General features: G+C 46.5%; 2 protein-coding genes across 6 annotated transcripts; one reads left to right on the top strand and one right to left on the bottom strand.

Annotated features, from left to right (window-relative positions):
• Positions 1–37: 37 nt before the first annotated feature.
• Positions 38–7651, bottom strand: NT5M (5',3'-nucleotidase, mitochondrial). The gene is made up of 6 exons (XM_050980344.1): positions 7461–7651; positions 5320–7330; positions 2576–2676; positions 2142–2202; positions 1697–1811; positions 38–1535 (listed from the first exon to the last, which is right to left on the bottom strand). The coding sequence occupies exons 2-6, from the start codon at positions 5584–5586 to the stop codon at positions 1378–1380; spliced, it is 702 nt and encodes a 233-aa protein (XP_050836301.1). The 5' UTR covers positions 5587–7330; positions 7461–7651; the 3' UTR covers positions 38–1377.
• A 119-nt stretch (positions 7652–7770) lies between these two features.
• Positions 7771–21414, top strand: COPS3 (COP9 signalosome subunit 3). Of its 5 annotated transcripts, none has more exons than XM_030229677.2 (12): positions 7780–7943; positions 10715–10844; positions 11713–11825; positions 11929–11978; positions 12814–12906; positions 13634–13813; positions 14761–14901; positions 15894–16067; positions 16900–16986; positions 17276–17389; positions 17959–18039; positions 18355–21414. In XM_030229677.2, the coding sequence occupies exons 1-12, from the start codon at positions 7889–7891 to the stop codon at positions 18406–18408; spliced, it is 1272 nt and encodes a 423-aa protein (XP_030085537.1). In that variant the 5' UTR covers positions 7780–7888; the 3' UTR covers positions 18409–21414. The 5 variants fall into 5 exon arrangements, with proteins under 5 accessions (XP_050836300.1, XP_030085537.1, XP_050836297.1 ...); XM_050980340.1 differs by lacking the exon at positions 7780–7943 and adding an exon at positions 7990–8221; XM_050980341.1 differs by lacking the exon at positions 7780–7943 and adding an exon at positions 9345–9363.
• The last annotated feature ends 227 nt before the right edge of the window (positions 21415–21641 follow it).

Genomic DNA, 21641 nt, shown 5'->3' with positions numbered 1-21641 from the left:
GGGAAACTGCAAACCTCAAACTCCATTTCTAGGCAGCTGGATGCCAAACAACCCAGTGTTTATTGCAGTGCTCCTCATTGGCCTCGGGTTTATAGATGTACATTCAAAACCAAAAGCTCTGTCTATCTCAGCTGGACACAGACAGGCTTGAAGGACGAACGGCGATGGAGTCACCTCCTGGTCCCGAGTGTGGGAGCAAACAGTGCAGCTACCAGCTCAGGATCTCTGTGCATGGAGCTGGAGCCTCAGGCATGAGAAACTCTAGCTCTGCTTTCAAGTATATTTGGTGTGGTGTATTTATCTCTGGCATCACATCTCACCATGGGGAAAAGTCCTGCTGACCCCAGAGCCACATCCCTCGGGTCTGCCCCAGCCTCGAGGGAACATGAGAGGTTTGGGCAGCTGCTGGAGAGATGTGCCAGCTCATTTTGGCTCAATAAGCAGGGAGAAGGCTCTGGAGAGCCCAGGCAGCTCATATTTACATGGTACCATCAGAAAAAACCAGCTTGGACCCCATGAGGTCACCCTGGCTGCACAGAGGGGCTAACAGCTGGTGGAGGGCTGGTGGAGCCAGGGGGTTCCTGATGTTCAGCAGCTGCAGCAGCTGCCCACGGTGCTCCCACACTGTCCCAGTTCCCAGCCTGCAACCACTTCAGCCAGCTCTTGGCCAGGGAGCTGCACCTCAGGCAGCTGTACATTCTAAATAGACCCCTCCAAACCAAACCCACTACCCAGAGAAGCACACAGTGGTTTAAACAGGAAAGAAAAATGAAAAAAAAAAAAAAAAAGAAAGGAAAAAAAAGATACTTGTGGTATGTAAGTCCTACTGCCCTGGGCCAACCATGCTGACTTCGTAAACTCCCCCCATCCCAAGAAACAGGGCAAGCCCCAAGTCAACACAGGCCCCATCCCTGGCCATGCAGCACCCAGGGAAGGCACAGGTTCCAAAGCACCAAGTCCAGAACCCCTCCAGCTCCTGGTACAGGAGGGGTCTGGCTGCCACTGCTGAATTACATTATTTGTTGGTTATGTAGCTTCAAGTTCATGTCCTTTCATTGATGGGGGTCCACAGGAGAGCAGAGAGGCAAAGCAAAGGTGTGAGCACGGGGTGCAGGGTGGCAAATCCCACCAAGCCCTGGCTACCACCTCTGCCTGTGGGGAATTTTACTGCTGCAGCCAGCAAGTCCTTGGGCCAGGAGGGCAGTGGGATCCTGGACAGCCTGGGGACACACAGCAGCGGGGACCAATGGCCTCTCTCTGTGCAGCAGGGACAGCGTCTGTCTGTCTGTCTGTCCATCCATGGTTCTGGCTTTCAGCAGGACTCCACAGGGACACAGGGAGGTGGCTGCAGCCCCAGGTGACCGTGAGGGCTGGTGTTTAGGTGGCCTGGCCGGGTGGGAGGCGTTTGCTGTCCAGAATGGCTTTCCAGTCATCAGCCCAGGAGTGCAGCCGGCGGCTGGGGGGCTTCAGCTGCAGGTGCTTGTTGTGGCAGGCAGTGAAGAGCACGTGCTCCCAGGTGGGGTTCTGCTCTGCCCCTGCAAGGGAAGGAAGGTCAGTGGTCTGGACAACTCCGTGAGACACTGAAGTTGATTGTACTCCAACATGAAGAGCCCAAAGTTACAAAAGCCAAACAGCACAGAAAGACCAACACCCATCCCTGGCTGCCTCCAGTCAGTGCTTCACCCTCACCCCTCACCTGTTATATCAGGTCTGTCATCTATAAGCAGATCAGCAGAAACCACCGTCTTATCTCGTGTCAAAACAATCTGCTCAAGAAATTCAGGGCCAAAGTGCTTCTCCACCCAGGCATACTGGAAGGCAAGAGATGGCTGGTGAGCTCAAGGAAGGATGATGGATGGGGCAGGGGGTGCTTGGTGGAGTGGAAGCAGCCCTGGCCTCCACACAGGGAGGATATCTCTTTTAATAAGTTCATTAGTGGGATGGATTTGGATGCTGCTGGAGTAAAAGTTGTTTGAAAGCCAAGCAGCTTTTGATGTCATGATGAAAGGCTAAGACCAAGAGCCTCATTGCATGCAAATGGATGGAACAGGTAAATTTTACAGCCAGAGGCGTGCAGGGGTCAGACACCTTTCACTGGGCAGTGTGGATGGGAGGGGGAGTTGAGACTGGGGCTTGCTCACCTTCTCATAAGGGCAGTACCGGTACTTCTTGATTGGGCTCGTGCAGATGAACACATCAGTGCTGCCACGAGGAGAAAAACAGGGGCAGAGTGTCATTCTGGGCCAGAGCAGGCAGCAGTCCAAAGCCAACCCCTCATCACACACAGATCAAACAGATTTAAGGCATTAATCCCCCATCTCACAGAATCCCACAGCACAATCATATTCCCCTTTTCACAACCTTTGCTGGAGCAGAGAGCTGAAGGAAAGAGGCTGCACATGGTTGATGTTCTAGGTGACTGCTTCAGGAGTCAAAGCCCTCTCTCCCCTCCCTTCCCTGATGGCTGGGAGATATTTATTTTTAATGCTGTTGTTGTAGCAGCACTTCTACCAAGAAGTGGAAGTGAAGATGCAGCTGCTCCTCTGTCCATCCCCACACACAGGTTCATACTCACTCTGCCAAATTTGCCATTTGCTTCACAGCTTCCACAGCCCCAGGGAGTGGGTCCAACTCGATGAAGAAGTTCTTGGATTCCCAGATGCTGATGGCTTTCTCCTGTGAGGGGAAAGCAAGCAATTACTGCACTTCTTGCAATTTTTCCTGCATATGCATTCTGCTCACCCTTTGCTAGGACAGAGGATGGGACAGGGAGAACAGTGGGAGCACCAGCTCCAGTCTCTCCTGCTCACTCCCTCTGCCTCTATGGGTGCTTCTGCTCCCTACCCACCAACCTGCACCCACCCCATACAATTCTCCACATTGGAGATGGAACAAAAAAACAGGGTTGTGTTGGTTTTGCCTCTGCAGCCCCACACACAGAGGGAGCTGCACCTTCCTGTAAGGCCAAACACCAGAGATTATCCAAACCAAACCCATCCAAAGGGACAGATCCACGTGGATTCAGCTGACATGGCCTGGTGGCCCTGCTCCACCATGGTGCTGTTCAGGCACAGGTGATGTCTGGCCTATTTGTCTCCATGAGATCACTTAAAATAGCAGCCAGGCTGCTCTCCCAGGAGAAGGAACATTACAGGAGGAACCACGTGTCAGGATGAATGCAGATGCTCCTCCTCAGGGAAGCCTGGACAAGGTCTAGCAGGCAAATAGAGCATCTCCAGGCAAGGATTTGAAACACAACATCCAGGACAGCAGCCTGGGTGCACTGGCACGGCACAGGGAGGACAGAGAGGAGATCACAAGGAGCAAAATCTTGGGGTGAGGGCAGAGTCCAGGGGCTGCCTGCAATGGGTCCAGCATAGCTCTAAGGAACAGCAGCCCCTGCACTGCCTCAAACAGGTTAACAGCTTGTCAGGTGCCAAGGAAAGCAATTATTTTGCACAAACACTGTGTCCTTGGGGAGGAGAGCTGGGAAGAAGCAGAAGCAGCCCAGCCCCAGACCTGTGGTGCACCTGAGGAGCTGCAGATGCAAAAATGCCTCCAGGCTCCATGGCAAGAACAACCAGCCTGAAAGTTTGCCACGGAATGCATGTTTGCCATGCAAACATTCAAACTCTAGTTGCTCTGCCTCAGACTGAGCAGTAACGGTATTTTAATTTTTAGATATTGTCCATAGTTGCACAAGAGACCCCTGAGAAATGCAGCCTTGTGCAGCAGAGCACTGCAAACTGCACTGAAGTGTTTTCTCACAGCAGCACTTCCACAGCTATCCCGCTTCCAATTATGTCAAAAAGCATTTTGCAGTCAAGCTTGAGGAGGGGAGAACTAAGCTCAGCTTGAGGAAAAGACCCACTCCACTCCCAGAGCCAGAAAAATTCCTTGTGGCACCGAGACCAGCATGCTGACCAGCAGATGGAAAAATCCCCTGGGCTGGGAATCCCACCCTGGGCCAGGACAGACCCTCAACCCCAATAAAAAATCTCCCTGTCTGTCCAGGGCTCTCCATCCCTCCAGGTCTGTGTGCTTGCTGCATTGCAGAACTCCCTCCCTTTCAGAGCTGGGACCTGCAGCTCTTTGGACAATTTGGTTCCTATTTTCTGGTCCCAGAGACTGGAATGGCCCACATGTCTGTAGCCATAGAGCAGCTCCTACTCACTTCAGCCCTGCCTTGAAACCACGGGGAAAACCAGGACTGCCCTGAGGTCAGACAGTGCAAGTTTTGCTGCTTGTTCAGCCCGAGGTTTTGGTGGTTTTACATGATCACAGCAGACACAAGATAAGCTCACTTCATTTAACACATCCAAAGCAGTTACAATCAAGGAAGAAAAAAATTGTTATCATGTCTTGCCCCTGCCAAACAGGGGTTTGAGCAGCTGCTTTCTGCACAAATGATGTTCTGCACTTCCCTCTCACCACTCCCAGCCAGGAAGGACACTTTATTCCTTCAGCTCATCAAGTAGTTTAGAACTTTGCCCATGGAAGAGCTCTGGACCTTATTCCCACTCCTTTCCCAGTAACCATTATACCCCTAACAACAGGAACACTTTTATTTACCGTAACACATTTCAGCCAGTGCAACTCCAACCCATGGATGAGACCACAGACATCCACTGGGATGGGAAATTTGTAGAGGCAGAAACCAACTCTCTACAGCAGTCAGCCTGTTGCTGAATGCTAAATTGCAATGTTGAGAGAGCTTCTGCTTTTAAGCTTTAATTATTAAACTGAATATAATAATTTCTGGCATGGAAGGGCTTGGGTTGCTTTAACTTTAAGTAAGCCTTCAAATGAAGCATCAATTGCTTGGTTTGTTCTGAACTGCTCTGCTGCATCCCACCCTTCACATTGCTCTTGAGGAGCTAAATAATCCATCTAGGAATGGTACCAATGCAAATCAAAGCTAGAAAAACCCAGCTATATAATCTGGGGTATTTCAAGACAGATGTTCTGAAATACCCTCTTTCCTTGCATCTATCTCCATCCAGGCATGCAGAGAAAAAGCCCACTAGGCCATCATATCAGTCTGGTCTAGTGAAAGATGTCCCTCCCCATGACAAGAGGTTGAAATGAGATGGTCTTTAAGGTCCTTATCAACCCAACCCATTCTAGGATTCTAAGAAAGACACAGATGTGCACAAAAAAACCCTACATTTCTGGGGAAAACCCACTGCTGGAAGCCCTCCTGTGTTCCTGTGGGAGCACTTTGGTGGCCCCCACAGCCCTCCCCAGCACTGTCCCCATGACCTGGGGGTCAGGGGGTCCCTGAGGGGGACAAGCCCACGCGGGATAAGCACAACTCACACTCAGCTCGGGTCCCAGGCGCCCGTACTGCTCCGACACCCAGAAACCCCTCCGGTCCTCCAGGGCAATGTAGGGCTTGTCGGGGTACCTGGCCCTGAATTTCTTCAGGAAGCCTCCCTCGAAGTCGGCCAGCACCCCGTCCATGTCCACCAGCACCCGCAGAGCCCGGCAGGACCCCGCTGCGGGGCCGAGCCCCCTGCCCAGCCCGGCCAAGGCGCCGCAGCCCCGCCGGGGCCGCAGGTGCAGGAAACAGCTCAGCAAAATCATTGTGGAGAGAGATTTGGGGATGGGGGATTTGGGGGATTTGGGGCAGGGGGCTCTGGGGAGGGGAGGCTCAGGGAAGCAGGGTCAGGGCAGGGGATGGAGGTTTAGGGCAGCAAATGGGGGCTCAAGGAAAGGGATGGGGGACTTGAACAAGGGGATGGGGGCTCAGAGTAGGGGGCTCAGGGAAAGGGAAAGGGGCTTGAGGAAGGGGATATGGCCTTGACGAAGGGGATGGAGCTTGGAGCAGGGGAAGGGGGCTCAGAGAAGGGGATAAGGGCTCGAGAAAAAAACTGGTGAGCTTGAGGAAGGGAATGGGGCTTAGAGCAGGCGATGGGGCCTCGAGGAAGCAGATGGGGAGCTCGGGGCAGGGGATAGGGGGCTCAGAGCAGGGCTGGGAGGGCTGTCTCCAAGCAAAGAGGGGTGCCTCTATTTCAAGCACGCACCAAGGCAGCGGGCAGCCCTGCCGAGCGCATGCCTTTGCAGCAGGAGGAAGGAGCGGCTGGAGGGTGCAAGGGGGAGCGGAGGGGCAGCCGGGGGGAGCGGGGGGGATGCAGGGGCCCGTCCTGGCCCCCAGCGCGTCCTCCCCCTGCCCGCCCCATCCCTCCCCGGCAGCGAGCGCGGAGCGGAGCGGCGGCGGGGACAGCGGGGCCGGCGCGGAGCTCGCCCCGACCCGGCAGTGCAAAGCCCAGTTCCTCTTCCCGGTGCCTGCCGAGCCCGGAGCGCCGGCACCGCCTTAAAGCGGCACAAGCGCCCTGCGACAGCGCAGCGGATCCGCCGCCCGCCCGCCTTAAGGCTGCCCCGGCCCCGCTGCCCTTCCCCTGCCTCAGTTTCCCTCGCTGTCAGTCTTTGGGATACCTACTCCCTCCCCATGCCCGTGTCTGCCTGCAGAGGTGGTGGGTACATCTGGGGACACACGTTAAAATGGTGATTTTCTGCATAAAACGCATTCGTTTCTGACAGTTCTTGCACCGTGTGACAGGAACCCTTAAAAGCCAATCTCCGGACCTCAAAGAAGCACGCACTGCACCAAGAAGGGCTCGGTGTTCTGACCAGACACCAAAGATCTGTTCAAAAAACACTTTGGGGGTTAAAGCTGACCGGAAAAGAGGGAGTTCTCCAAGTGGTACTGACAGGATTAGGCAACCACTGAGCTGGGAAATAAAAGTTTCTGTACGACAACAATAATAAGGTTCCAAAATATTTTTCAAGTCCGGAATGATTCCAGTGGAATGCAGTGTCCTTGTTCCATGGAGAGGGCAAATTTGCTGTTGGGATCGGGTGACCTGGGGAAGGTCAAGGAAGGAAGGAAGGAAGGAAGGACTGGCTGGACACGACGTGATCTCAGCTGAGGTCTGGGAGGGGAATGTGTCAAGTTCAGGTCTGTGTTTTGCTTTCACTTGCACCGCAGGCGTTTTGCTTCCTGCGAGGAATGGGATTTCAACACAGCTGGGTGTTCCTAAGCAGGGAGGGAATGCATACAAATTTGTGGCTCCCCAGGGCAGTGGTCAGGACACGGAGCCTGACAGAGCTCAAGGAGCATTTGGAGAACTCTCTCAGGCACAGGGTGGGATTTCGGGCTTTTCCTGTGCAGGGCCAGGAGCTGGACTGGATGATCCCTGTGGGTCCCTTCCAGCTCTGGATATTTTACAATTCTGTGATCTCCACTCAGGCTTCCATCACCTTCATGGATACCGAACGGCCGATGCATTCTCTGCCTGCAACAGCTCCGGGACACGCTGCTGCAGCTCTGAAAATACAGAACACGTATTACCCTGAGGGATTCAAATCCCATTCCCTGACACCAGAGCACACATTCCACGCTATCAGCCGACCACCAGACACTGAGGCCCCTTCAGAGGGGACAAAAGGGATTAAACCTCTGCTGTGCAGCGCAGCCATTCGGGCAGCGAGAGGGGGCGGCCACCCGTGTCGGGGAGGGCCCGGTGTCGCAGGGGTCCCCGATCGCAGGGGCCCTCATGTCGCGAGGCCCTGATGTCGCCGAAGTCCCCGCTGTCGCGGAAGGCCTCGTGTCGCGGAGTGCTGACGCGCCATGCTGTCACCACCGCCCCCCCTCCCCTCCGGCGCTGCTGAGTCACGGCCCCTCCCGCGCGCCTGACGCGGGCCCGGCGGTTGCCATAGCGACCGCGCTTCTCGCGAGAGGCGGCGGAAGCGGCGCGCGGGCGGCGGGCGTCGCGCGGCCCCCGCGGCGGCCCCTCATTGGCGGGCGGCGGGCGGCGGCTCCCGGCGCGCGCCGCTCCCCCCGCCCCGCCCCTCGGCGCGCGCGGCCGCGGCGCGAGCCGCCAAGATGGCGTCGGCCCTGGAGCAGTTCGTCAACAGCGTCCGGCAGCTCTCGGCCCAGGGTGAGGGGGACGGGGCCGGCCGGGGCCACCGGGAGGACGGGGCGGGCCCGCGGGGCCGAGGGAGGACGGCGAAGACCGAACGAGCTCATCAAACCGCGCGGGTGGCGGGGCGGCGGGCCGGGGCCTGCCCGCTCGCACGGCGCTCCCTCAGGCGCGGGTCCGGGGCGCTGCACCCCCCGGGCGGCGCGGCCCGGGCCGGGGTCAGTTCGGGGCAGCCCCGAAGGGATCCCGGCGGTGTGACAGGACATGGGGTGCCGGCGGTGCTCTCTCGGAGCTCCGTGAGTCTCCCGGGGTGGTTTCGGTAGCGGAGCCCGCACCGGCGATCCTGCCAAAATCCGAGCCTTTAAGATAGTGGGAGGAGCGAGCATCGCTAGGGCTTTAAATGGGATTGTGCAGCCCAGCCTGTCACCTCTCTAATGAACGGGCAGGTTGTGATAAGTGTGGTTTAAAATATATTTCTGAACTGTCCAAGTGTCCGTGCTCTACATTTGCAAGCAGAGCATGGGCAGAGAGTCCCGCCCCACCACTGTGGAACTGTGTGACAGATCTGAGACTGTATCCACGTGTCCACAAAGAGTTTTAATAATCACGGTCAGAATTCCTCTGTTTCACTGCCAAATTCCTAATTTTACTGTGTGTGGGCGCAGCGTTTCCTGGTTCTTGAACTTTCCCTCTGTGTTGGTGCTCTGTGAAATGTGTTCTGACTGGTCTCTGCCTGGGATGTTTCCTCCCAGAAGCTGATAAAAAATTGATGTTTCCCACCATGGCCCCAGGTTTAATGTCTTTCAGTTCTTGGGTTGAGCTCCAGCTTTCTCTTACTCTAGTTCCACTTAATAAATACAAAGTATTTCTACCTTAGACACAGTTTATACCTGCAGGGTGTACAAACCAGGTGGGAGCTGGATCTTTGTTCTGTAGTTGAGCTGGAGAACTTTCTATCACAGAGTTTTGGGGATGCAGAAGGCTTAAGGGGAGACTGGTGGGCTTTGTGGAAGCTCTCCCATTAGGGATGAGCCAGGGAGATGCTCTCTGTCAGAAAGTCCCCAGCACAGTAAAGACATGGATTTGATGGACTTGTTGGAGCAAGTCCAGATGAGGCCACCAAGATGATTGGAGGGATGGAGCTTTGAGGAAAGGCTGTGAGAATCTGGATTGTTCAGCCTGGAAAAAAAGAGAAGGCTCTGGGGTGGCCTAATCATTACTTTCCAGGATCTGGAGGGAGCTACAGGAAACATGAGGAGAGAGTATTTATAAGGGCCTGGAGGGACAGGAAAGGGGGAATGGCTTCATAGTAACAAGGGAGTAGGGTTAGATTGGATATTAGGAAAGGATCCTTCCCTGTGAGGGTGAGGAGGCGCTGGCTCAGTATTCCCAGTGAAGCTGTGGGTGCTCCTGGATCCCTGGAAGTGTCCAAGGCCAGGTTGGACGGGGCTTGGAGTAACCTGGGCTGGTGGGAGGTGTTCCTGTCCATGGCTTAGGTTTGGGATGAGATGAACTTTGAAGTTCCTTCCAACCCAAACCATCCTGCGATTCTGTGAAAGTAAATCCAGAGCCAGCAGCTGGACCTGAGAGCACTCAGGAGCAGTGTACTTGTGCTGGTTCCTGACTGTCATTTGGCCACCTGGAAGGTGACAGGAAGGGACATTTAGTTGGGCCTGGTGCTGGATTTTCTGCTTGGACTGTAAATTGTTCAGTGTATGTGTGGGTAGAGGGATAGGACACAGAATCCCAGAATGGTTTGGGTTGGAAGAAACCTTAAAGGCCATCTCTTTCCAACCCTTGCTGTGGACAGGGGTACTCTCCACTAGACCAGTTTGCTCAGAGTCTGTTTGGGGTTTGGTTTGGTTTGGTTTGTAGAAAGGGTGGATTTCTGGAACGGGGAGAACACCAGAATTAGGGTTTTGCAGTGCCTGAGCACCATGATCAAAGCACAGAGAGATTTACAAGCCCCATTCCTTCCCATGCTTATGCCTTTTTTAAATTCCGTATGGAGGAGAATGGTTTTGGAGGCGAGTTTCTGGGCTCTGGTCCCCCATTTTTAATTTTTGATCTCTCTGGCACTCCAAAACTAACATTTCATTGCCAGAATTTCCCTGCTTTTCCTTTCTCAAAGGAAAAGGCCAGAGACCTGAGGGTAGTGTAAATCTCTCTGAATGGAGGCACTATTCCTCATTTTATGGAGACTTTTGTTAAGGGTGAGAGAACCTCTGTTTTTTCTCTCTAATCTGCAAGGATTGAACATTGAAACAATGCTCTGCTTGAAACAATACTCTGCTTCAGAAGGACGTAGTTTTAATTCATTCAGTTAATTGTCAGGGAGGAAGAGTTTGAAAGCAGTTCATGGGAATGGATCTGCTTTCTTTATGAAGGTTTTGGGGCTTGCCATACCTTCCTCATTCAAAGTGGTCACTTTTCATATAGAAAACATTGTAGTTTTAATTGTGCAAAGTAAATCTAAAGACAGGTTTTTAAATACTTTTGTTGTAGGTACTTAATTGTAACTTTAATGTCTACTTCAAAAAAATGCTTATGAGCAGCCCTGAAAGTTGAGTAGTGCTTGAGGACCAGCAAGGAGCCAGCTCTGGTACTTGTTTTATATTAAAAAAAAATTGTGGTGGGTAGAAAATTAATGCCTGGCTTATTAAAGAAAATTAAACTTGGGTCATACTATTATTTCTTGCTGTTACATGAGGAAGCAGATTATGAAGAGGTGTGGGAATGGATGAATGTACTCTAATTAGGCTTTGACAAAAATGCTTTTTATTTTTCAGGGCAAATGACCCAGCTTTGTGAACTGATCAATAAAAGTGGAGAGCTGCTAGCAAAAAATCTTTCCCATCTGGATACAGTGCTCGGTGCCCTGGATGTACAGGAACACTCACTAGGTGTTCTTGCTGTCTTGTAAGTGTTGCTTGCTTTTGATTAAATACTAAAACTTCAGGCAATGAGCTGAACTGTCAGACAAGCAAAGCTTTTTGTTCTGGCACTGGCACAAGCTGCTTGGAGAAGCTGTGGCTGCCCCATCCCAGGGAGTGTCCAAGGCCAGGTTGGATGGGGCTTGGAGCACCCTGGGATTGTGTCCCTGCCCATGGCAGGGATTGGAACTGGATGGGCTTGGAGGTCCTTTCCAACCCAAACCATTCTGGGATTCCATGACAAGTGTTTTTCCATATGTGTTCAGCAAAAGTATGTAGAATGAGCTTTTCAAACTTTATTTTCAGGGCATATTTTCACTGAACTCTAAGCATGGAGTGAGATATTTTATTCCAGTAAAAACCAGGCTTTTATCATGAGTCTTGGGTGTTTGTCTTTAGACAGCACTGGGGCTCTTGCTGCTGTCGGGAGTTTAAGATAAAATTAAGTTGCCTTAGGGATGCTCAACTTAGGTAAGGATATTTAGTCTTGAAGTTCAAACTGGCTGCATCTGACTTTAGGTGAACTATCTGCAGGTTTCACTGCTATTTTAAAATTCTCTTTTAAGGGAAAGATCAGAATTCTAGTACTTGTTCTACTACTCTTTCAAAACAAAATACTGATAATACTGAAAATTATCTTTGCCATTGTAGTTTGCACTAAATTGAGAATGATGTTGTCCATAAAAAGGTGTTTTCAGATGTTGTGCAGCTACTGGGGAAATCCTTTGCCATGTCTCATAAGCACTTTGGATTTGTTTGCAAGCACCTACATGCAGAGACTTAGCAATGAAAATTATTCTTTTTTATGAACCATCCAAGCAATAAATGATAAACCTTTTGTTTCTTTGTTTCAGGTTTGTGAAGTTTTCTATGCCCAGCATCCCTGACTTCGAAACATTATTCTCACAGGTGCAGCTTTTTATCAGCACTTGCAATGGAGAACACATTAGATATGCAACAGACACTTGTAAGTTAAGCCTAATTTCAGCCTTGATATATTTTTGGATTGTTTGGTAATACTGATTTTTCACTGAGGTGGTTTTTTTTTGTTTGTTTTTTATTGTGTTTAGTTGCTGGCCTGTGCCACCAGTTAACAAATGCCCTTGTGGAGAGAAAACAGGTGAGCAAGTATCTTTTAGTATAAATAAGTTACTCCATACCCAAGGCTTCCAGGGGATGTTACCAGCCTCTTACTCCATAAAGATTTGCCACTAACTTCACATCAAGTGTTTTTGTACAGCTCTTTAGTTATTAAGTTTACTGAAAGGAAATGAACTAAACTCAAAATTCTAAGATTTCTCTAAGGAAAACCTAAGGAAGATAATTTTTGGAGAAGAAAAGTCACCTAAAAGTATGTTCTCCCACACAAAATAGGAGATCTGTAGTACCAAGAATGTTCTTCAGTTAATGCATGGGTAGAGGAGAGAGCTGCAAGGGTTATTAGCACTGATGAGTCAGTGATTTTAGTTTGTGTTATTCTCACTGGTGTTACATAATGTTCTTAATGGTACCTTAAAATACGCAGGAAACTTTATTAAGTAATACTTGACCAATGGTTTTGTTGCTAAAATCCTGACTTTTCCAGGCCACTTTGGTGAAGTCTAGCCTGAGACAGACCAGATCTGATCTCTGCTGCTAAGTGGAGTGAAGTGAGAACCTGGTCTTTAGTATTTGTTGGGAGTTTGGATGGAGTCATGGAGTCAAGGAAGGTTTTTTATTGATACAGATTACACTATTCCTTGGCTTTGTGGAGCAGAATTGAGGACTTGATCAGGAGAAATTGTATAGCCAAGGTTAATTTTATTTTCCAAATCCTACAAAAAGGGAACCTCAAGTTAACTATTACTTAATGGAACCTGTCAATTAGTGTTATTTTTCATTTGTAAGTGTCAACATAAGATCCAATGTGCTGCCATCTATGAGAAATTATCTGAAAGAGATGTAATTTCTGACAGCCCCTGCGAGGAATTAGCATTCTCAGACAAGCCATAGACAAGATGCAGATGAACACAAACCAGCTGACCTCAATACACGCAGATCTCTGCCAGGTAAGGGCATCAGAAGGGCTTTTTGTGAGAATAAAAGCTTATAAAATACCTATAAACTTCAAGGAAATGCATGTTTACATATTGCAGTGTAAAAATAGATTTTCAACTGAATTTTTGTTTGGTTTGTTTTTTTCCAGTATTAAATAATATGATGTACTGAAACAAAATCCAAATCTGATATACAGATTAATTACTATTTTAAATGTTCAGTGCATGTCCTCGGATCTTCGATTTTGTTGATGACTTCAGAAAGTCCTTTGGCATCCCTTCTCTGTGGGCTGAAAGTCACACTGAACTTATCTTGGGTGGTATCAGTGTAATATCCAGCTACTGTCTGCTCAAGTCTGACAAAAGTCATGTTTGTCTCAGTGTCTTTGGCCTGGATTTGGATTTCTGTCTCATTCTTGGCTCCTGGGATTTAGGATTGGACAGGAGTGTTCAGAGCAACATTTAGTGCTGCCAGCACAGTAGTCTGGCAGTCTGGGAGTTTTAAACAGTTTTGTCAGAGTTTAATTTCTTTAGGAGTGTTTAGACAATTTCATAACAGTACATAACCTGTGTTAAAGATTTTCAACTTGTGTTACTTCACTACTGGCACACTCTGTTTTTTAACTCATGGGAGAGTTATATTTATGCAGTAGTACTAATTAATTTAGTTTCAATTCCTTCTCATGGAAACTTGAATGAAAATGGCTAATTCATGAAAACTTGATTTATTTTCTTGTAGCTCTGTTTGTTAGCAAAATGCTTTAAACCTGCCCTCCCGTATCTAGATGTGGACATGATGGATATTTGTAAAGAGAATGGGGCATATGATGCGAAGCACTTTTTATGTTACTACTACTATGGTGGGATGATATACACTGGGCTAAAGAACTTTGAAAGAGCACTCTACTTTTATGAACAGGTAACTTGAAATGAAACCATGAGTCTGAAGTGTGATGTCTGGAAGGGCAAAAGTTGATGGGTAACAGTGCTGAGAAAACACAGCACCCTTGAACTGGTACAAGCAGACTGTCTTTGGAGGTGTTTTCCTTTAAGAAAGTCTCTCACAGCATTATTGCACCATGGAGCTGTGCAGCTCAAAGAGTGATGTTAAATTTATCTCACTATAAATATTTTTCAGCTGCCTGCTTGAAAGTGCAGCACAGAAACAGGTCATGGGCTGACACACCGTTGTGTGTCCTTAAAAAATAGTCCAGTGGTTTTGCTAAGGCCTTTGCTACTTTTATGAGAGGAGTTATACTTCTTCAATGCTGTTGTAATATTTGCTGGTTTTGCTTTATCTGGGAAGGAAACAAAAATAGTAAAATTGGGAAAATCTTGGGTATGAGAGAAATGCTGAGAAATGTGCAAAACCAATTGATGCAGTATTTTCCTTTTTTGTAAATGAGGGTCAGCTCTTGCGTACTTGCAGTATCATAGTGAACTAAAATCTCTTTTCCCTCTTCTGCAGACCTCTGATAATGTAATAGCTTTATAAAACTTCTCTGAGGGTCTGTGTAAATCCAGGTTCACAAGTAGCTACAGGTGATTTCTGGTACAAATCTATCTTTAGATATATTCCAAGGAAGGAAGTTTTGATACTATCTGAGCAGGTCTATTTTAAGACAGGCACCACTGGAACGTGATATGTTTTGAATAGCTTGTATAAAATTTCCTTTCTTTTGCATATGTCTGGATAATTAATTTTGACAGAAGTTAGTTAAGCTTCAGAGCTCAAAGGAGAATTTCATATGTCACTGTATCTTTTCTACATGCAGCTTGAAATTGAGTTTTTTGTTCATGCAGTAACTACCAGGATCTATCAGTAAGCAGACTAAATTTCTGTTCCATTTCTTCTCTCTTGCTTAGGCAATAACTACTCCAGCCATGGCAGTCAGTCATATTATGTTGGAATCATATAAAAAGTATATCCTAGTTTCTTTGATACTACTTGGTAAAGTTCAGCAGTTACCAAAATACACTTCCCAGATAGTTGGTAGATTCATTAAGGTAAGTATTGCAGATGCATCTAAATAATAGATCAACAGATCTGAATTTGTAAATGGGTAACAGTGGAAGGTGTCCCTGTCCATGGCAGGGGTTTGGAGTGAGATGAACTTCAAGGTTCCTTCCAACCAAAACCATTGTATGATGTCAGTGATACATGTTTTTAAAATCTGGGAGAACTTCAGTGTTGAATAGTACTAATCAATATTCCTGTCACTGATACTGAACATTCCTTTATAGCTTTCTATGTTACAGTTTTAAAAATACTCAGATTTCAATTGGCTTTCAAGCTGCAGTGTCATTATAAAAAGATTTGACCTGTAGCTTCATCTAATTGAAACACAAAGTGCTAAACAGTTTACTCCCAAACCAGCTTTTTAAAGAATAAAAGCTTCTGAAAAAACTGAGTTTGGAGTCTGTAAGCATTCAGATTAGGGGGTGTAGGGTGGGAGACAAAACTGCTACTGAGAGAGTTCTAATCCTAAGTAACACACTTCTAAACAGTTACTTGATTTGTGACCAAGATCCTATAGAGTTCCAAAATCCTTCTAACTTCAGAGACTAATAAACAAGCTGAAAACATTTTAAGGTAGTTGAGGTGAACTGGTTTCACCCTCTGAGTCTCTGCTGTCGATGCTGTGACCCAGTGTGGTCAGGGATGGATGTCTTAGAGGACAGAACTGGCAATACTTACCTCAAACTCAGCTGGTCAGTTGAGAGAGTTGTTTCACACTGCCCTAAGTAAAACTGTCACACAGAGGTCCTGGAATGATGCTAATTAAAAATGCTGCACAGCAGTAATCCAGATTTTAGTGTATGGGGCCTGTCATTGCCATAAAGCCATGTACAGGCACCCTGTCTTTTTTATGAGAAATGCCCAAGCCATTAAATTTACTTCAATGCCTGCATGGCTTCTAATGGAGCACTGAATAGGTTTTGTGAGGCTGGGTGAACACTGTGTTCTTCAAGAAGGGTTCTCATTTTTCTAATTGCAGCCTCTTAGCAATGCTTACCATGAATTAGCACAAGTTTATTCAACCAATAAACCCTCGGAGCTTCGAAATCTGGTGAACAAACACAGTGAAACTTTCACAAGAGATAACAATATGGGGCTGGTTAAGCAATGCTTGTCATCTCTCTACAAAAAGAATATTCAGAGGCTAACCAAGGTAAGAGAAACTTGTGAGCAGTTTTCTTCTGAGAGTGTATTTCTGAAATATATTCAATTTAGAGCTGAGCGGTAACGTAGTAATATGGCAGAGAAATTATTTAAACTGAGATTTGTGTCTGAAACAAAGGAGACTAGAATGCCCTGTATAGGAAAACAAATCAGTTGGCTGCTTATGCATTATTTAAAAGGTGATTCAATCTGCCTGTCAGGGGGTTTGCCCCTGAGGTTTTAGTAGATAATCAAAAACATGAGTGCTGCAGCCCAGTGACCTTCATCCCTATTCAAAAAATAGGAAAACTGAACTTTACAGGCCACTTCATTAGAAAAGAGTGAGTGAATAGGACAGATTTTGGAAATGTCTGAAATAAAATGAAAAACAGAAGTACTGAAGTGATTTGCTCCTTCAGCTGAGAGATCAGATTAATCCTGAAAGGTGATTGGGGAAAGCAGTTTTTTTTGCAAGCTCAAATTATATTTGTTGGAGTGGAAAAAAATCTCATAAGGAGCTTTATATATGCATCTCTTGAAGAAATTCAAGGAGTGGAGAGTACCTTTTTTTGTAAAAAGGTGAGAGAAAGAGGTTGGACATGGTCAGGACTGTCTGGTGTAGAATGAAATTGCAGGAATGAGTAATGACTCCATACGTGCTCAGTGCAACAAATTATTGTCTGGAGAAAGAACTGACTCACTCTCATGAGCCCTTCAATAATTGTCTGTTCCACTTGTTCCTTCCCATCAGACTTCCACAGCCAAGTTATATAGGCCATGAAGCATCAACAGGAAAGTCCTTAACATCCAGTTTTAACACTTTGAAACTTTCTAAATTTCAGACGTTTTTAACATTGTCATTACAAGACATGGCAAGTCGAGTGCAGCTGTCGGGGCCTCAAGAAGCAGAAAAATACGTCCTCCACATGGTAAGACCTCTGACTTGGGTAAGCTATCCCAAAATTAGTGTTTGGGTTGGCAGCACACATCCTGAGCAGGGTGGAGGAAATACTGGCAGTCTGCTGTGGTGTTGAGACTGTTCTCAGAAAATCTAAAAAGCTGTTCTCCATGTAGGATAAGGCATGAATCGTGGTTTTGGGAACCTGTGGGAAATAAAAACAACCAAGTTAAAGACAATTCCACAAACAGTCTGTGTGTTGTAGTTACCTGAAATTCTCTTCTTGGTGATAACTGCCATTAAACCCTCTGTCATTTCAGATAGAAGATGGTGAAATCTTTGCAAGTATTAATCAAAAAGATGGTATGGTCTGTTTCCATGATAATCCTGAAAAATATAACAATCCAGCTATGCTTCATAACATTGATCAGGAGGTAAATCTTTTACTGCTTTTGGAATTCTTACCAAAGAACCTTAATATGTAATCAGAGGGCAGAAGCCAGTGTAGTAACTTAGATATAGAGAGTGAGGACTGTAAATCACTATATGACTGTTTCACAGTATTTTCATGGGTTTTAGATTAATACTCTCTGTCAATGTGTTCCCTGTTTTGTCCTGCACAGCTTGAGCTGTTTCAGGAGACCGACTGCTTGCTGTTGGTGATGGGAAGATCCTTGAATGGATTACAAAGATTGTTTTTAGAGTTTTAAACTTGAAGGATCACTTGCATTGGCTCTCAATAACCTGCCTGTAGTTTAAGGTGGTTGAGCCTCGGGGGACTGTCTATCAATGGCCTTAAAACAGGCTGTTAGGAAGACATGGATCAAATGAAGGGAATAAAAAATGGTCTGACACTTTTGTTTGGGAGGTGAGGGATGAGAACATTTTGATGTGGAACTTCAGTGGTGGCAAAAGTTATTAGGTCTACATGGCACAGCCGTGAAATTTTTTGAAGATCAGGTACAAGCTGGAGAAAGTAATCAATTTCATACATATTTTTAAGATGCTGAAATGTATAGAGCTTGATGAACGACTGAAAGCCATGGATCAAGAGATCACTGTGAACCCTCAGTTTGTGCAGAAGGTAATGGATTTAATGTCTTGTAGGAGTATGTAAGAGATTCATTCAGTGCAGTGAGTATGTTGTACTGAATGTCAGTATTTACAGTGCTGTTATTGCACATTACTAATATGTGCATAAGCATCATGACACATCGTAAAGATAATTTATTAATTTTGAAGGTGCTTTTCTCTAATTAATCCTGCAGTGATTTCAACCAGAAAATTAAGTGCATGTTATTGCATAGGAACTTTATTTTCCTGCCTGTTCACTTCAAAGCACTGTCATTGTCAAGCCTGCAGACCTGTTTCTGAACAGAACTAACTCTCTCCCTTTCAGAGTATGGGCTCTCAAGAAGATGACTCAGGGACCAAACCATCCAGTTATTCTTGAAATTAATGTTGCTCACCACTCCGCTTTCAAGTAAAAGCTTATGAAAGAATCACGCCTGGAGCAGGGCATTGAGGAGTTCCACAAAGAGAGCAGAGAGAACTGAGCTTTGCTTTTCACCTGGACATTAAGAAAATAAAAGAACACCCTCTCAGTACTGTATAATATCAGAAATATTCTCTGCAAAGAAAAAGGAAATCTCAAAAGAAACTTGAAAGTCTGTTGTGGATTTATTTATCTTCAGATTAACATTGTTAATGCATTAAATAATCTACCTTTTGTTTTAAAGGGTTTGAATGTTGCTGTGTTTCTGTAGCAGTCCTTCTCTTCTGCAAAAGAAAGTGTTATTCAGGGAAGAATACAAACTAGTGTTGGTTCACTTACAAGATAATTATTGGTTCATTATTCTGTATTTAAAGTTGGCTCAAAGTGCAGATTTATCATATGTGTGGTGGGGGCAGAGGGGTGGAGTTCAAGCAAATCTTAATGTAGGGAATTTGCATATGCCCAGTGTAGCTGGTGCTGTCTGTTAAATGAGGAAATAAGAACTGTTCTTCCCAAAAGGATGAGGATATCAACATGTCCTTGTAAGGAAGTTTGCTGCACAGTAGGAATCCTATATGGAAAACATACATGACAGCTGTTTTATGATTTTAAGTTTATGTTGCAAAATATCTGTTAATATTATTTGCTCTTAGATGAAACTTACTAGACCTAAACAAAAGGATATTTGGAAAACATTGGTGTTCTGGAGGATTCTAGATAGGAAGTTGTTTACACTGAAAGAAATTTAAATGTTTGTTCCTGTGCAAGTGGCATGAAGGTATTCAACAGGCTGATAGTTTCTTTGGTGGAAACCAGTATTTCTGCATGGAACATAAATATTCTATACAGCTCTCAAAATGCAGGATTTTATTCAGATCTAATGTGTTGGAATAGTACCTGGTTTTTAATTTACTATTTTGAACTTTGTTATTGGATTCTTAAAATTGCTTCACCCCTTAAATCAGCGGGCTGTTTAATTTTCTGTCATTCTTGTGTATCTGAAGATTCTCACTGTTCAAACACTTTCCTGTCAGGCAGAAATAAACCTGTCATCAAGTCAGAAAATGAGAAGCTCAGCAGCCACTGCTTCCTACTGAACCACCTGACCAGGAGCTGCTTGCTCCTGCTCCCTGCCAGTTTTTTTCCAGGTGGGAGCTGAGCATTCCTGGCTCTTGCTGTGTGAAGTTTGTATGTATTCAGGTCACCTGTGGTTGAAAATATTCCATTTGTGCTTCCAGTGCTGATACAGAAGTGTTGGGATTTTCACTTAAAACCGGTGTCACGAGTCTAGCAGAGCCTCTGTGGCAGCTTTCTGGTGAAGAGGTGTCCCAGGTTGTGGTTGGTGGTGAAGGATGTTTTTAAAAGTATAAAATAGCAATTTAGTAGTGAACACAGTGGAGGTCCACAGCATGAGCAGCTCATCACTTCCTGCCTGAGAGAATTCCATTGGGACAACTTTTATATCTGATCTTTAGGCAAAATCTTGGGGTTTTTCATAACTCACAAGTCTTGTAACTAGAAGAGATATATGATTTTGAAGGTTTTTATCCTAATTAATCCTGCAGTGATTTTAATGCTGAACATACACCATTTTCCCCTCTGGTCCCATGGAAGTGTTAAATGAGTAATTAGTGATGCTGTGGCTCGAGCCCAAAACAGGGTGGTTGTCACAGCCAAATGTGGCACTCACAGAAGGGACTGCAAACAACTGACCCCGAATCCCACCCATCCAGAAATGTGCCTGACTCAACTCTCCTTGCCAGTGGCTCCCTTGCCAGTGGAGAATGTATTCAGGATGCTGCCACGGAGTCAGAAAAAAAATGTCCATTTTTACTCTGCTAGTTACTATTAGGGAGCATGGATTTACCTGCTGAGATCTGCAGGATGGTTTTCCAGCTGTGGAATTAGAACCAAACTAATTATGCAGCTGGTGAATAGCTCTAGATTTTTCTCCTCTTTTATCTTGCCCAAAGTAGATAAAACAAATCCATGCTCACATCAAAAGGATGGCAAAAATAGCTGTATAATAGTTAAAAGTGATATATTCCATTACATATCTGATTTTTAAGAGGGCAGATGCTTTTAGAGAACTGCTGAGGTTCCTTTTCTGGCGTGGATAGTTGTGCTGTTAATGTCTGAATTCTGTTAGAAATTCAAAGTCAGTCCCACCTGTAGAATCAGTAGGTAAAGCATTCACCAAAGTGCTCCAGAGAAGGGCTTTTAAGTCCTGCTTTGATAAACACACATGGCCTGGCATCTGCATGTCTTGAGATAGGACTGAAATTAAGTCAGATTTTTAATGAAGCAGCTCCTTCCAAGTCTTGGAACTTATTGCCTGGGCTGTGGTCATCGGAGAGGCTTCGAGAACACTTGGGCTTTCTGGTTTTAATTTGCATTTACTGCAGGGAAGGACTTTAGCTGAAATCTAGGAACACTCTGTGCTGTGCTGCTCCCAGCTTGGACTCTCAGAGGTCCTGTGGCTGTTCCTTCCCATGCTGCACAGTCACAAGATGTGTCCAGGGAATACTGAGTGCATGCTTTGATGTCTGACTCTGATTTTGATGCATTTGTATTAGCAAAGACACAAAATGCACTTCTGAAGGCAGCGTTAGCTGTGCAGCTGCAGTTCCTAGCCACAGGAGGGGTCTCTAGGCCAGTCACGGTGAGAGTTTGAAACGTTTCTAAGAAGGAATGGTTGGAAGCTGTTTGTGTTCAGCCCCAACTGCTGGTTTTGTGCCACTGAGGAGCCCCAGTGCTGAGCCATCACTCCATGGTGTAACCCCAGCTGCCTCCTCCTCAGCTCCCCTGTGTGTCCCACGGCACAGCCACAGCCCCGTGTTTGTGTTGTCATAGGCCATCTGTATATCCTAGGAAATGTTCTCCCTGTGGCCACGCTGGCCCGGGAGCTTAGTCCTGAGAACTTGTTTAAATGTACTATTGGAAAATAAAGATAACAAACCAGTCCTTCTTAGTTTGTCTTAAATGAGATTGTAGGTCTTTTGTATCGGGGGTTTCTTTAGTTTTTTGCGGGGGATCTCTTTGTTCTGGTTGCTTTTCAGGAGGTGATTTTGGCTGACTGGGGAGGCTGCTGGCTGCCTGCTGTGTGTGGCAGTGCCCTCTGCTCCAGAGGTGTTCCAGCCCTCCTGGTGGTTTCTCAGAGCTCTGCTGAGCAATTCCAAGTAGAAATAATC

This window comes from Serinus canaria, chromosome 14 (genome assembly GCF_022539315.1).
Source record: "Serinus canaria isolate serCan28SL12 chromosome 14, serCan2020, whole genome shotgun sequence".
NCBI classification, from domain to species: domain Eukaryota; kingdom Metazoa; phylum Chordata; class Aves; order Passeriformes; family Fringillidae; genus Serinus; species Serinus canaria.
Note: the sequence above shows the minus strand (reverse complement) of the source record. Positions and strands in the feature narration are given on the sequence as shown.